This window comes from Pagrus pagrus, assembly GCF_965226575.1.
Source record: "Pagrus pagrus genome assembly, chromosome: 3".
In the NCBI taxonomy this organism is placed as follows: domain Eukaryota; kingdom Metazoa; phylum Chordata; class Actinopteri; order Spariformes; family Sparidae; genus Pagrus; species Pagrus pagrus.
The window spans coordinates 17,300,936-17,314,281 of record NC_140187.1 but is presented as its reverse complement, the minus strand read 5'-3'; the positions used below and the strand labels follow the sequence as shown (position 1 = coordinate 17,314,281).

The 13,346-nt window shown below is 42.5% G+C and overlaps 1 protein-coding gene across 9 annotated transcripts in view; it reads right to left on the bottom strand.

Annotated features, from left to right (window-relative positions):
• The window catches only part of cacna1da (calcium channel, voltage-dependent, L type, alpha 1D subunit, a), a 73,396-nt gene extending 64,340 nt beyond the window's left edge, over positions 1 to 9,056 (bottom strand). For 5 of the 9 annotated variants that reach the window (XM_084348368.1, XM_084348369.1, XM_084348367.1 and 2 more), the window contains exons 1-3: positions 8,726 to 9,056; positions 5,285 to 5,744; positions 2,263 to 2,368 (exon numbers count right to left, since the gene is read on the bottom strand). In XM_084348368.1, coding sequence (XP_084204494.1) covers positions 2,263 to 2,368; positions 5,285 to 5,598 — 420 coding nt within the window. In that variant the 5' untranslated portion in view covers positions 5,599 to 5,744; positions 8,726 to 9,056. The remainder of the gene's footprint in view (positions 1 to 2,262; positions 2,369 to 5,284; positions 5,745 to 8,725) is intronic. The other 4 variants (XM_084348372.1, XM_084348373.1, XM_084348375.1 and 1 more) reach the window with 1 other exon arrangement.
• Between the last annotated feature and the right edge of the window lie 4,290 nt (positions 9,057 to 13,346).

The window sequence follows — 13,346 nt, the reverse complement described above, 5'->3', positions numbered from 1 at the left end:
ATAACGACAAAATATTATCTTTGTTATCTAATCTAAAATCAGTAAAGTGCTCAGTGGACTGAATGAAATAACACTGAAGTCATGAGTATGTTGTTCGAATCATCTGCCCCCTCAAGCGGTTGCCAGTTTGTTGCACTAGCTAATGTTGCTATTGCTAGCTAATGTTAAAGTTGCTTACGCTAGCTAAGTTTAGTATTGCAAACACAAGCTAACTATAACGTTGCTACGCGAGCTAACGTTAACATTGCTAACCTAGCTAGTGAGGAGCGCATGCTGTACAACAAGCCATTTTTATGTTTTTTTTTCCACAGTCTTGATCACTTATGAAACACAGATACCACGTAATACCAATGCCGTTATACTACTGACTCGCAAACCTTGTTAGAAGCTGGAACCAATCGTCAGAATTCTTACACAGACATAAACAAAACGATAATTTGGACCCAACGAACATTTATCAATATGACCTTGAATATCGTCTTATCTGCGCTAAGTGAAAAAACCAGTAGCGTAATGTAGCCAACTAAATGGCTATGCTAAGTGGACGAATTATTATCATTTCCTTGGGTTACGTATGTAAACAGTACAACGTAGGTTGTAGCAAACAGCATGGTGGATGAGGAGCTTGAGCCAAAAAAAGATCTATATGTAAAGCAGCATTGTTTGGTAATGGGGCAAATGGAGAAATGTACAGTATAGGCTATTCAAAGCCTGGTTATAGTCTACAGGGCATTTCAAAACAGAGAAATAAGATGGCAATTTAGATTAAATCACTCAGCCCACGTACATTTTTGGTATCATTAGCCATCTGTAATTGTTAATATCAGCATAGATATAGTAATTTGGTATTAGCAGTAGCTTGAAATTGGTTCATCACAAAAAAGGACTGAAAAGGAAACTATATTTAGTCTAATGCTGATTGGTCATGTCTGGCTGATACAGTACGTGATTCACTTATTAAGGTCAGTTTGAGCACTGATAATACGTCGGATTGTAGCGTCTGTACAACAAAGACAAAAAAAAAGCTGTGATGTTTGTAACTATTCCAGTCCAGCAAGTGCACAATCATTTTGCACACTTAAATCTATAAGTATAGTCTTTAAACTTGATTGTTGCTGTATTTATAGTCACACAAGGGGAGAATATGCACAAATGTCTGAGCAGTCCAAGCAACCTCACAGCATTGTGCACATTTTCTTGTGACAACCCAACGCTTTCAAACTTCACTGCTGAACTAACTGATCTGAACAGTCCTGTATGTTCTGTAATACTGTATCAGACACTGTAACGTCCCAGATGGCCCACTTTCCTCTGATGCACCACCGCTGTGTAAACAAACACCCTGAGGTCACCCTCCAGGAGGTCAAACTGAGAAGCAGAACACCTGACTTCTCTAAAGTAGTCCAGACACACTTTTAACCGGAGCTGTATCTTATCTTTGCGCAGTGGGTTCAGCAGTGTAACACACAGAAAAACACTCCTGCCGGTCTTTTAACAGCTTTACTTTACGGCTGGTAGCCTTTCTGTAACGTCAGACGAAGCTTTCAAGAACATTCAAACGTCTGCAGACACGCTGTATAAGCTGCTCATGAATCATTAAGCTCTCCAGCTAAATTCTGCTCATGTAAGGAGCACTTTCTGCGTGTTTGTCTGGCTTGTGGAGAGTGCACTCACCCTCAGCTGTGGAACAATGCTTACAACACTACATCACCCATAATTCATCACACAGACATAAATGCACAAGGTACACAGAGTGGTGCAATGACGAGAAAATTCTAAAAATAGAAAGCCGAATAAAACCTCTGTACAGGGAAACTATGACATGATGAAGCACCGATGAGGATAGTTGTCAAAGTGTTTCTCTGTGTAGGCACAGCAGATACTTCAAATCTGCATGATGAAGCAATATGCTGAAGACGCAATCCGCACGCGACGTCTTACTGTCTCTGCAATACGTCTGATTATATCTTCACCTCTAAAGAACGACTCAATCAAACTTGGTCAAGCTAAAGATGATGAAGTAGTTACACATTTCATTGTATCTTCAAACTGTTTAAGAAATAAAGCAGAAGACAGCAACAACAGACACAAGAACATGTATCTTGTTCTCGTAGCAAAAAACATATTTATCAATTTTACAGACACTCTATTCAAGCCAGACAGACTTGTCAAAAGTCTTGCAGAGCGATTCAAGTGTGTCTTTGACTGCAGCTACTGAGTGTGAGTCACAGCATGGATTATAATGACATACAGACTACTCACCAGGTCGTGGTTTGTGGAGTTGGAATCATCTTCCGGGAAGGGGACGTAGACAGCTAAGGCCATACAATTGGCAAAAATAGCAATTAATATAAAGATATCAAATGGCCTGAGAGAGGAGGTTAAGGAAAACACGGCAGAAAATGATGCAACATAGAAAGAAGAATGATAAATAATACAAAATGTAAATCCCTGCTCTGAGGTTATATTGTAACATTAACTATTCACATGAAAGCTGGATTTTTCAATGAATTGAGTTTTTATTTTCTGTATGGTTTTGTTTGACTGTAAACCATGTCATTGTTTTTGATTGATTGCATACTAGATCGCTGGTTCCCTACCTGGCATTTAAGGGTCGAGAGGATACATTAAAGGTTATTTGTTAATGACTGGCTAATTTTGCTTCTTCAAATCACTACAAATTATTGGAGTAAAATAGCATTTGAAAGGCCTAATTACCCTCTGATTGACCTGGTTTGAATCCATAGATATATGTCAGATGTGAAGAGGGGTCAAAAGTAGACAAAGCTTTGATTTAAGGGAAGCTAAAAAAGGCTGGGCATCTGCAGATTCATCAGAACGTTAAACTGAAACTGAGAGACAACTGCCATCCTAAAAGTGATCCATGAACTAAAGAGCTAAATCTTGCAAGATATACCGAAAACAAACGTTTTACAAGGGGATGACAAAATGTCCTCATAATGGGAAATGTATATCATCAGCTATTTATAGGCTATAGTGAATTACAGCCAATAAAAAGAGCCGATAATAAAAAAACAAAATGTTTTTGTTGTTTAATCGAAGCAGTCCAACACAGTAGATGGTGGTTTGGACCTTTAAAGCCCCCCTCCAGCATATTTTTGCATTTATATGATATTTCTTTTTTTTCCTGACAACGTTGATGAGCCACGCTCTTTTGACAAATAACATAATATCTTGCTCAAATGTGAAAAATGTAAGATGTTGCTAAAATGGCAGTCATCTAATCTGGCAGTGATGCATCATCCTCCAAGCTTGGCTTATGTGGGTTATAGGAGTAGCGTGGCTCCTTTAAGAAGAGAGCAGTGTGTAGAGTGTGTGGTTGTGCGGCACACAGCAACGGTGCTCGGAGCAGACCGGTGTTAGATAAATCGGAGCAGAGGGAAAGTTAAGCAGTGAAGTTGTCTAGCAGCAGTACATGTACAGTGCAGGTTACAGTTGGACCATGAATAAACTCTGCAGCTCCTCAATACACACGAAGACTTATGTTAGAGTCACTGCTATTGCTATCCCTGCAAGTATCCATGCTATCGCTGTCCATGCCAACGATGCTGATCTTGCGAGAACAGCATTCGGGTTGTGATGGAAACAGATTTTGCCAAATATTAACCACGCCCCTATTCTCTGTTTGAGGATAGTTCGTGATCCACCTATAAACAGAAGATGGAGAAGAAGCACAAGCGCAGTGAAACGCTGCTGTCGCACTCATGACGTCAAACAGCTGCACCTGGGTCGAGCCACGCAGTGAGAGCTAGACACGTTGTCGCCATTTTTTACAGTTTTAGAGGAAGACAGCGTGATGGCAGTTTGCAACACACTGCACACAAGGAGAGAAGGGGTTAAGTCTACGAGTTTTAACACAACAAACCATCAATCTATCTCTTTCTTGCCCTCAGGGTTGCGTACTGTAAGCTACAGGTCATGACCTGAAATTATCAGTTATCTTCATTTGGTCATGAAAAGCAGGTAATTATCAGTTACCAGTATTGATTGAAAAATATCCATATCCTGCATTGCTAGTAGCCTACACTGTTCAGTACAGTAACAATGACACAGTGACTGTAGCATGACTTTATACGATTTGTAAAATGTCGTACTGCAGACACTAAAACAAATTCACATTCTCATTCATCTCTGATAAAATATTCCAGCTGTCAGAAATAAACACACCAGTGTTGCACTGTTGCATGCAGAACAATCCGAGACTGTTCTGACCACAGCTGCATTTCCCAAAGTGTACCGGCAGTAAATCCCTACTGACTTCTTTTTTTTTTTTTTCCAAACAAACACACAAAGGTGGATTATGAAATGTATCTTTGTGATTCACATTCGACAATCTCCTTTATAACATCTGATGGCTTTTGTGATAACAGCATCTGCTTATAAGCAGCAACAAACCCACCGGCCTGCACACAGCTGCATGTACCAGCACTGAGTCTCGTAACCAGTCAGTATTTTAGGATTCAGTGATTTCCATTTAATCTTTTGTGAGGGAAACATGTTTCTGTACCTCAGGTTAACATCATTTTCTGACTGGGACCCAGAAGAACGCATCTAAAATATATCAACCACAGTGTAGTCATCTATATGCGATGATTGGTTCTTGAAAACGCTTCACATCATGCTTCAGCTGGCGCCTAGTACAGCTATAAATAACACGCTGACTTGTAGAATTCAAAAACAGGCAGGCGACATCTAAACTAAGAGTTATTTTTTCTCTTTTTTTTGTCGCCTTTCAGTAGCTTGAGTCTGATTACCTTGAAAAGCACTATATGAAATCACCTGATGTGGCAGTCACATAATTACCACAGCCAGGATCTACACACACAGAGGAGCCGTGCACAAGGAGGGCTGCAACTAATGATCATTATCATTATTGAATAATGTGGCAATTATTTTTAACAACTAATCTATAAATCATTCTATTCTATAAAAGGTCAGAAAATAATAAAACACAGTTTCACAGCACCTGCAGTGACGTCAAATGGCGTCTTTAAATGTCTTGTTTTGTCTGACCGACAACCCAAAACTTTATATAATACATTCACACTAATATAGCACGAAAAAGGGGGAAAATCTCACATTTTACAGGAGAAAGTTGAGTGCTTTTCCTTGATAAATTACTCAAATGATTTATAGATGATCAAAACAGTTATCGATCGACTAATAGATTAATCAACTGATTGTTTCAGCTCCATAAACAAGTATCGATCTTAACGTCTCAGCCCTGAGACATGCACCCAGCACCACCGCATGTAAAGGATACTTCCACTCCACCAGGCTGATGCAGGCCCTGCGTATGGGGTTGTTGAGGTTGAGGCAGAACAGGGCCCTCGGTGGCCTGCTGTTGGCGTTACTGCCCTGTTTCTTGCTTTTGGCATACTGCTGCCGCTTCTTCTGTGCCAACGCACCTACCGGGATGGTAGTGGACGTCGGGGCAGGCAGGGCCGGAGGAGCAGGTGGTGCCGCAGGGGCTGGGGCTGGAGCTGGAGCCGGGGCTGGGACCACAGCAGGGGTGGAGGCGGGAGGGGCCTCTGGGGCCGCAGGGGCTGGGTCTTGGGTGGGCCCGTTGGCGCTCATGGTGCGGGCGTGGCTCTGTGAGGAGCATCCAGCAGCATGGATCTGCCAGGGTAGACAGGGAGGCTAAAGAAGGGCAGAGTGGTCTGACCAATGAGCTGGCACGTCACCAGGGGGAGCGACTCTGGTGCTGCTGGCATAATTTGCCTCTGAGAAGGAAAAAAGAGATGACATTTAACACACATTATGTCTAATAAAAGAAAAACAATAATTTATTCAGCCTTTAAGTGAGAGCAGAGCTCATTACACCTGTGCCCTGACGCACATATGCACTAGAAAAGACTTGAAGTTCTTCTGGACCTGGTGAAAAGCTTCTGTCAGGTTATTACCTCCACCAGGGAGGTTATGTTTTCACCTGTGTTTGTTTGTCAGCAAGATTACACATAAACTACAGAACAGATTTCCATGAAACTTGGATGGAGGATGGGTCTCAGCCCAGAACGAACCCATTAACTCACGGTGCGAAGCGGGATAAAGGGTCCAGGACATTTTTCTCAGTGTTTTTTTAACATTGCGAGACAGCGTGTTTTTTGACAATTTAGCTAAGCAAATTCTCGACTTGATTTAAGTAATTTTCCTGCTGGTTATGTCAGGGTATTGCAGTATGGGACATGTGTGTGCAAGCGTGTAGTGGACTTTAAATGAGCTTCATGCAGCAGTGGCACATTACCTCATGTCTGTCTTTATTCACACCACTGAATAATGGCCTGGCTTCAATCCCCCCTTACCACTGCTGCGATCTCGCCCTCCAAAAAGTTTGATTTCCTCTTTTGATCCCTCTCTATTCCTGACTAAACCCTCATTTGTGCTGCATTATGTAAGAGGAAATCACAAGGCAGGTGCTGTCAATTCAAGTTGATTTGAGATTTATGGATAACAGGTGCGTAAGTTACAAACAGGATTCTCAGAGCCGGCTTGAGTCGTCATGAATCAAACGTAAGCACATTGTCAAAAATGATCTTAAGACTAAATTCAAGTATAAATCTGTTGCCCTTGGTGAGCTTAAATTATGGTTAAGCAGTTATAGGTGGTTTCAAATTTAGAGTGATAGAGGGGTATTGAGTTTGTTATTGGATTAGGCTTGACTGACTCAAAAGGAAACGTTGATATTCTCAATAATTCTCCAGTCAATTCAACAACTGGTGAAGCTGTTTGTAAGTTTTTATGCCCATGCATGCTTGAATAGGCTTCACAAAGATGTGAGATGTTTCCAGTCTCTCGTCACTTAAAAAAAGAGTCTTAAAATACTTTTCTTCTGTTGCCATGTATCAATGTGCAATACATTGCATGTGACTGAATAATAGATATGAGTCTTTATCTCTTTCCTCTTCAACTTCTTGTATAGCTGAGTATGAAATGTGCTGTATAAACAAAGCTCGCCTTGCCTGAATGGTCTCCAATGTCATCTCTTTGTCCAAGATAAGAACTGATCATCCATCATAATCTCGAATATTTCTGCTTTTACAGCCGTCTGTTGCGCTGTAGAGCTGCAGCGGGCAGGTATAAATGGTAAATGGACTTGCATTTTTATAGCGCTTTTCCAGTCTACTGCTTAAAGCACTTTTCACATTCATACACTGGTGGCAGAGGCTGCCATGCAAGGTGCCAACCTGCTCATCAGGAGCAATTTGGGGTTCAGTATCTTGTCCTATGATGCTTTGACATGCAGCCAGGGGAGCTGGGGATTTGAACCAGCAACCTTCTGATTACTGGATGACCTGCTCTACCTCCTCAGCTACAGCCGCCCAAACATAAACTGTATAGTAGATGCTGCAAATGGTTTCAAGGGCAGTCAGTGCAGTATAGATGAATATACAGAAGATACTGGCCTGCAATTGATGCTTTAGGCCATTCGAGAACTTTTTAGTTCACCTGGAATTATGACAGCGAGGACGTTAAATCACACACACACCGACAAAGTGTCAAAGATGGCAGAATAAAGCCTTGGACAACATGTTGAACGTCGCTCGTCTCCTGAAGGATAAGTAGGTGCTTTGCCCTCAATGTGGTTCTATAAATGTGAAATGCTTCTGGTTTATGTCTCAGGATGACCTGTACTGAAGCTGAGGCTCTTGGTTGGCCTGGCTCTCTAAAGTCTTAATTTAGCACAACAAAATGTCCAGAATGTCCTGAACCTGAACACATTTTAGGAGAAGTGAAGGCAGAAGATGTGCAGCTCCAACCAAAACACACACACACACACACACACACACTGAGCTGTAAATTCAGAGCTGCCACTCTCAGACATCACTTGGTCACATCAGCTGTGTAAGTCCTTGAACTGCGAGCAGGCCCCGAGGAAGAAACAGAAAAAGGTCACATTGCAGTGAAGCTCCAAGAAGAATTAATCTTCATATTGCACAGAAAAATGTGATAGGAGTGTTGCTGTGATGTAACAGTGCACATCTCTGTGGTGGATTCGGGCTGCCTGCCTGCCTCTCTGCGTCTCCTTTGTGCTGCGATGCTGCCTTCATGTAGCCGAGGCTAGTGCGAGCTGTGTGTGAACAATGCGTATGTTAAATGCGCTTATTCTGGGATATTAATTTGCGCTGCTGCATCGACAGCGTCGGCCGCGGTGAACGTGAACGCTGACATTTCCATGAGCGATACGTGACAAAATAACCCTCATCAAGAGACCCCACATTTCTCCTTGGACACCATCAAGGTAGGAGATGGTGAAAATCCCCCCCCCCCCCAAAAAAAAAAAAAAAAAATGATGAGAGATGACAGGCTGACTCCGGGCGCTCGTAGTGAAAATTGAGCAGCGCACAGCAGTCAGATGATCTGCTCAGCAGAAACAGCTGTTATTAGGCTACAACAAACCTCAACCAGGCTCCTCTTACACTACAGTGGACAGTCCACATGACCAGAGCCCACCTCAGTCTGTAGGAGAGGAACCAGCCTGCCATCTGCCCGTGCTCTGTTAAAATCTATTTAAATGCACCGTTCGTGGTGAATCTCCCCTCAATCCGCCAAACATGAGCGCGTCGACAGCAAAGTGCCCATTAATAACTGCTGTCCTCTGACAATAAAGAAAACGGCTTCATCATCACTGCCTGCATGCAGGGAGACGCAGCTAGGCTAAGAGGCTAACTTCAGTTTGTGGAGCTCAACCCGCACCGTGCGCTACCTTTTCTGAAGACTTGGTGGCTCAGCCGCGGTCCTCTCCGCTCGCTAACACGGCTCCAGTGCTTCGGAGGCTGAAAAACGCAGGTCCGGTGTCAAACGGCGGGTTAAAATTCATCGGCTCCGAGAGCAGGAGGGACACATCAAGCCTGTGCATTAATTAAGCTCTTCCATGGTGATGATCGCGGAGAGCTGGAGACAGGAGAGTGCGCACCAGACAACAGAGCATCCTCGTCCGCTGCCTGCTTATCGTCACGGCGCCAGTGAACAGTGAAACGAGTGCACATCAGAGAGCAAGCTCTCCTCCTCCTGGCCCCGACTCTCCTGCTGCTGCTGCTGCTGCTGCACAAGAGCCTGCTCACATCAAATACTGGGTGCCATGTCCCCAATGTTTAACCTGCTCCAATAGAAGGTGACACCTTCCAAACAGGGTGTCACATGCAGCATCCATTAATCACGTGAAGGTCATGAGATGACTGGTGAGGAGACTGGAACCAGTGGGGTTTTTTTTTTAGGCTACTAAAGATGGGAAATAGTGAAACACATTAGCAACTAATTAAATATAAATTGCACCTTAAAGGAAAAGTTCACTCAAAAATGAAAATGCAGTTATTATCTTCTCATCTTCATGCAGATGGAAAGACAGGTCAAGTTTTATAGTCCACAAAACATTTCTGGAGCTTCACAGGAAAAAACTGTGTTGCAGCATTCTCAACTCAACTGAAGTAGTTGGGGACTTGTTTCAAACTGTTAGTAAAACAACCGAAAAAAAAAAACAGCTCCAAAAGTGGCTCCATACAGCTCATCCAGCGTAGTCTCCAGAAGCCTCGGATCCCAATTTGAATCTAAAAGATGTAATTTACTCTCTCTTTAAAGCTGAAATCCCTCATGGTAGCTGCTAAGCTAAAAGTGTTAGCGTGCATCCCGGTTTTTTCAAATCAATTCTGGATCGTGGGGCCTCCGCAGACTTTCGTTACACCAGATGAGCTGTATAGAGCCATTTCATGTTTGTTTGTTTGTTTGTTTCAGTTAGTTTTTTACGTTTTAAATCAAGTCCCCATCTAATTCAGTTGCTTCGGAGAATGCTGCAACGCTATTTAGCTGTGAAGCTCCAGAAATGTTTTGCAGACTATGAAACTTCCTCCGTCTTTCCATCAGCATGAGGGCGAGGAGATAATGACGAAATTTCATTTTTGGGTGAACTTATCCTTTAGGGCTTTTCCCGGGTTCATCAATCAGCTACTGATGCTTTATAGGTCACGTATGAGACATTAATAAGAGCAAATTTTGGGTTGCGAAGTTGTGAGTTCATTTGAGGTTGCAACAGTCACAAATGTTGACAGGGCATTTATAACTCCTCATGTGTTCCTCACTTTCTGATAAGCCATCAGGTTTGTGGTTATACATATTAACAGATCACTAATAAGGGGCTTTAAACATCAAATCTGCAGTTGTAAGTTGACTCTTTGTAGTACTTCTTTGTTTCATCATTTATTAGGTGCAACCTTTTATAAAGGGTTGCCATATAATGTGGTAGCAAATATGTCTGAAATCCCAGACACCAAAGATAGAATAAAATCCAGCAGCCCAGCAATGCCACTCTTGATGTTCAGACTCCTGCGCAGTTAATCACAATATAATCGAAATCGCAACGTGGCCAAGTGCAATATCCAAATCGCAAGAGGCTGCAACTTTGGTAAAAAATGTGTGAAAAAACAGCTTTATTAAGAACTACTGTAGATAGTTGACAATATCTGTCAAAAAAAATCGCAGTATATTTTTTCTTTTTTAGCATATCGTGCAGCCCTAATTTGCCAAAAAATGCCCTGTCACCTTCGGAGGGTATGTGGGTGAGCGTGTTTGCTCTAAAATGACGGCACTGGCAGATTCTGGGGGTCAGTCCTTGCTGGCAGAGAGTATGTGAGCAGAGTGGAGCCTCAGCAATTTACACTCCCTGATGAAAGCCATATGTAATCCCTCAGCTCCCAAACACAACAGGTTTATCACTGCACTCACACTCAGCACAGAGTGAGAAACCTGTTGCACTTTGTTCTGGAGACAGTGTGATGAATCCTGCCAGTCAGCTTTTGAATTTTAAACAGTGGAGAAAGCCCCAACCCTCACCCAACTAAACCCTTACCTTAACCCTAAAGCAAAAGCTGCGCATGTGTAGTCATGTCTCCCATAAAATATTTTATTACTGCAGTGGCTTGGTCGGAGGCTGAATTTTCAGCAGCACTGGAACCTTCAAATCTTTGTTTCCGACCATGGCACGCGCAAAGACTACAGCGATGGCCAACCAACTCATACATCCTGTACCTGCGTGAGAGGAAACACCCCTCCATGCCACCAGGTGGCGGTAATCTGTATTCATCATTCAAAGAGGGAAATCGTAAGACTCGGGACTTCTGACATACATACAGTTGTTATAATACAGCAGCTTCTTTTAACACCTTTAACGCTAATATAGCTACTTCTTACCAATAATATGTCTGATAAAAATTTGCAAATGTAACTGGGTAGGAGGCGGAGATGTAAAATAAGGAGAAACCGCGCTAAATGATGGATACTACTCCATAAATCAAAGGGAGGCTGCAGATGTAGGGCTTTTCACACTTCATATTCTTAGCCCCTCTTCACACACAGATAATTAACTCGGGTTAAACTAAGCCCAGGGCTAAACCATTCACGCTGCACCTCTACTAGCCCTGGGTTAGTCACAAGTGCTTTGAAGTTAAGCTGAACATTTTAGAGTGTTTTCTTACTACTTCTTTTATCTTTAGCCCTGTTTCACACTGGCACCTCTTAGCCCCGGGCTTAGTTGATTTTCTGGGGAGAACCGCACTAAGCCAGGGTTAACCCTGCTCTGGAGTAAACCCTAGGCTAAAGTCGGGGTTAGCCCACTTTGGAATGTGCCATTGCTAATGCTTTCTTAGCCCGTGGCTAACAGCTCCCTTAGCCTGGGACTAAACACAGTGTGAAACACACTTTTTGTGTGATTTTCCTCTGTAGTTTAATCACCATGAGCGCCACTTTTCACATTATCATTTGGTACATTGTTATAATAAACACATCACTATAGCTGCTTTAAAAACATCCATTCTGTGTCCCCAACCTATATGATGGATATAATGAAGGTCACATAAATGAGGTGTCATCACCCAGTTACAGATCATCGCTGTAATGATGCTCATGACTGTCCTGCCAAAGTCAGTGAAAATGTGTCGTTTCCTCTGACAATATGTTGCCCTCCTTCAAGTTGCTCCCTTTTGAACTACATTTCCCTTTTGCCTCCAGTGCATGTGTTCGTGATGAGAAAGTAAGTCAACACCACCCTGCCTGATCTAGTTGTAACACACACACGTCTCTCCTGTTACAGCTGGTCTTTATGAGCAAGCAGATTCTGGAATATTCTAGATTTATGTAAATGAATACAACACTACACATCTACTTTTATACTTTATCTTAAAAAACGTTGTACAGACTCTAAAATAATTTTGTTTCATAGCAGCTTTTGGTCTTTCGGTCAGTGAACAATATCTCTCTTCATTTTAGAGAGTGCTTTCCCTACAATACTGCACAGAAATACACTGTCAGTGCCTTTATTGTTAAGATCTGTAACTCTATGAAAGAATAAATTATCAGCCCAGCTCATTACCTTCTGGGGTTGGCTGTGTAAAAGGCATGACCTTTTAAGCCAACACTGTCAACATTGTTTTAACGTAAAAGCTGCTTATTTGTAAGTAAAAAGGCAGCATGGTAAATGCAGCAGCACTTTTACGTCCATCACAGTTACACATTAATCCCACCCTTATGAAAAACTAATGGCCATATGATAGCTTTGACCCACAGAAGACCCTTCAAAAACTCGTCACTGGGTTTTATTTTCAGTCAATTGTTATGCGATTAAGCCTCTTTAGTAACACCAGAACTGATGAAACAGCAAGTGATTTAAAAGTTGAAGGATGATAATTAATGGTTTTATCCAAGAGGCTTTTCCTTTCACTACACGAGGCTTTCATTAATATCCACAACCTCAGCAAAAAACAGAAACTGATGTTTTAGTTGTAGCTGGCTCAAATGACCACAGTTCAGTTCTTCTGAGCTATTGTTGTCAGTGTTGTAAAAAAAAAAAAAGAAAATCCTACCTGCCAGAGTAGAACAGCTGAGCCAAGGCCTCTGCTTCACCTACATGTCCCAGCTGACAACAAGGAGCAGAGAACACTCATCTTCTTCCCTGGCGGGCTGGTCAGTGAGTGAACGGCAGCAGTGTTTGGTGAGAGGTGAGGAACGACAGGATGAGTAGGAGGAGGAGGAGGAGGAGGAGGAGGAGGCTCGCCGTATCAACTTACCTGTCTGCCCAGGATAATGGTTTCTCCTTGAATCGTCTTGAATTATTCACCTGTGTGTGTGTGTGTGTGTGTGTGTGTGTGTATGCCCGTATGCCCATGTGTTACTGGTTATTGGGTGGCTGTGTGTGTCAGTTGGTAGAAAATGGTTTGACTGGATTTTTCAACATTTTTGCCAGTTTATATATTAAATATAATCCTATAAAGTTAAAAAGGTTCAAGTCTGCACCACCAGAAGCTCCTCTCTCCCACAGAAAACACTGCTCCTGAAACACT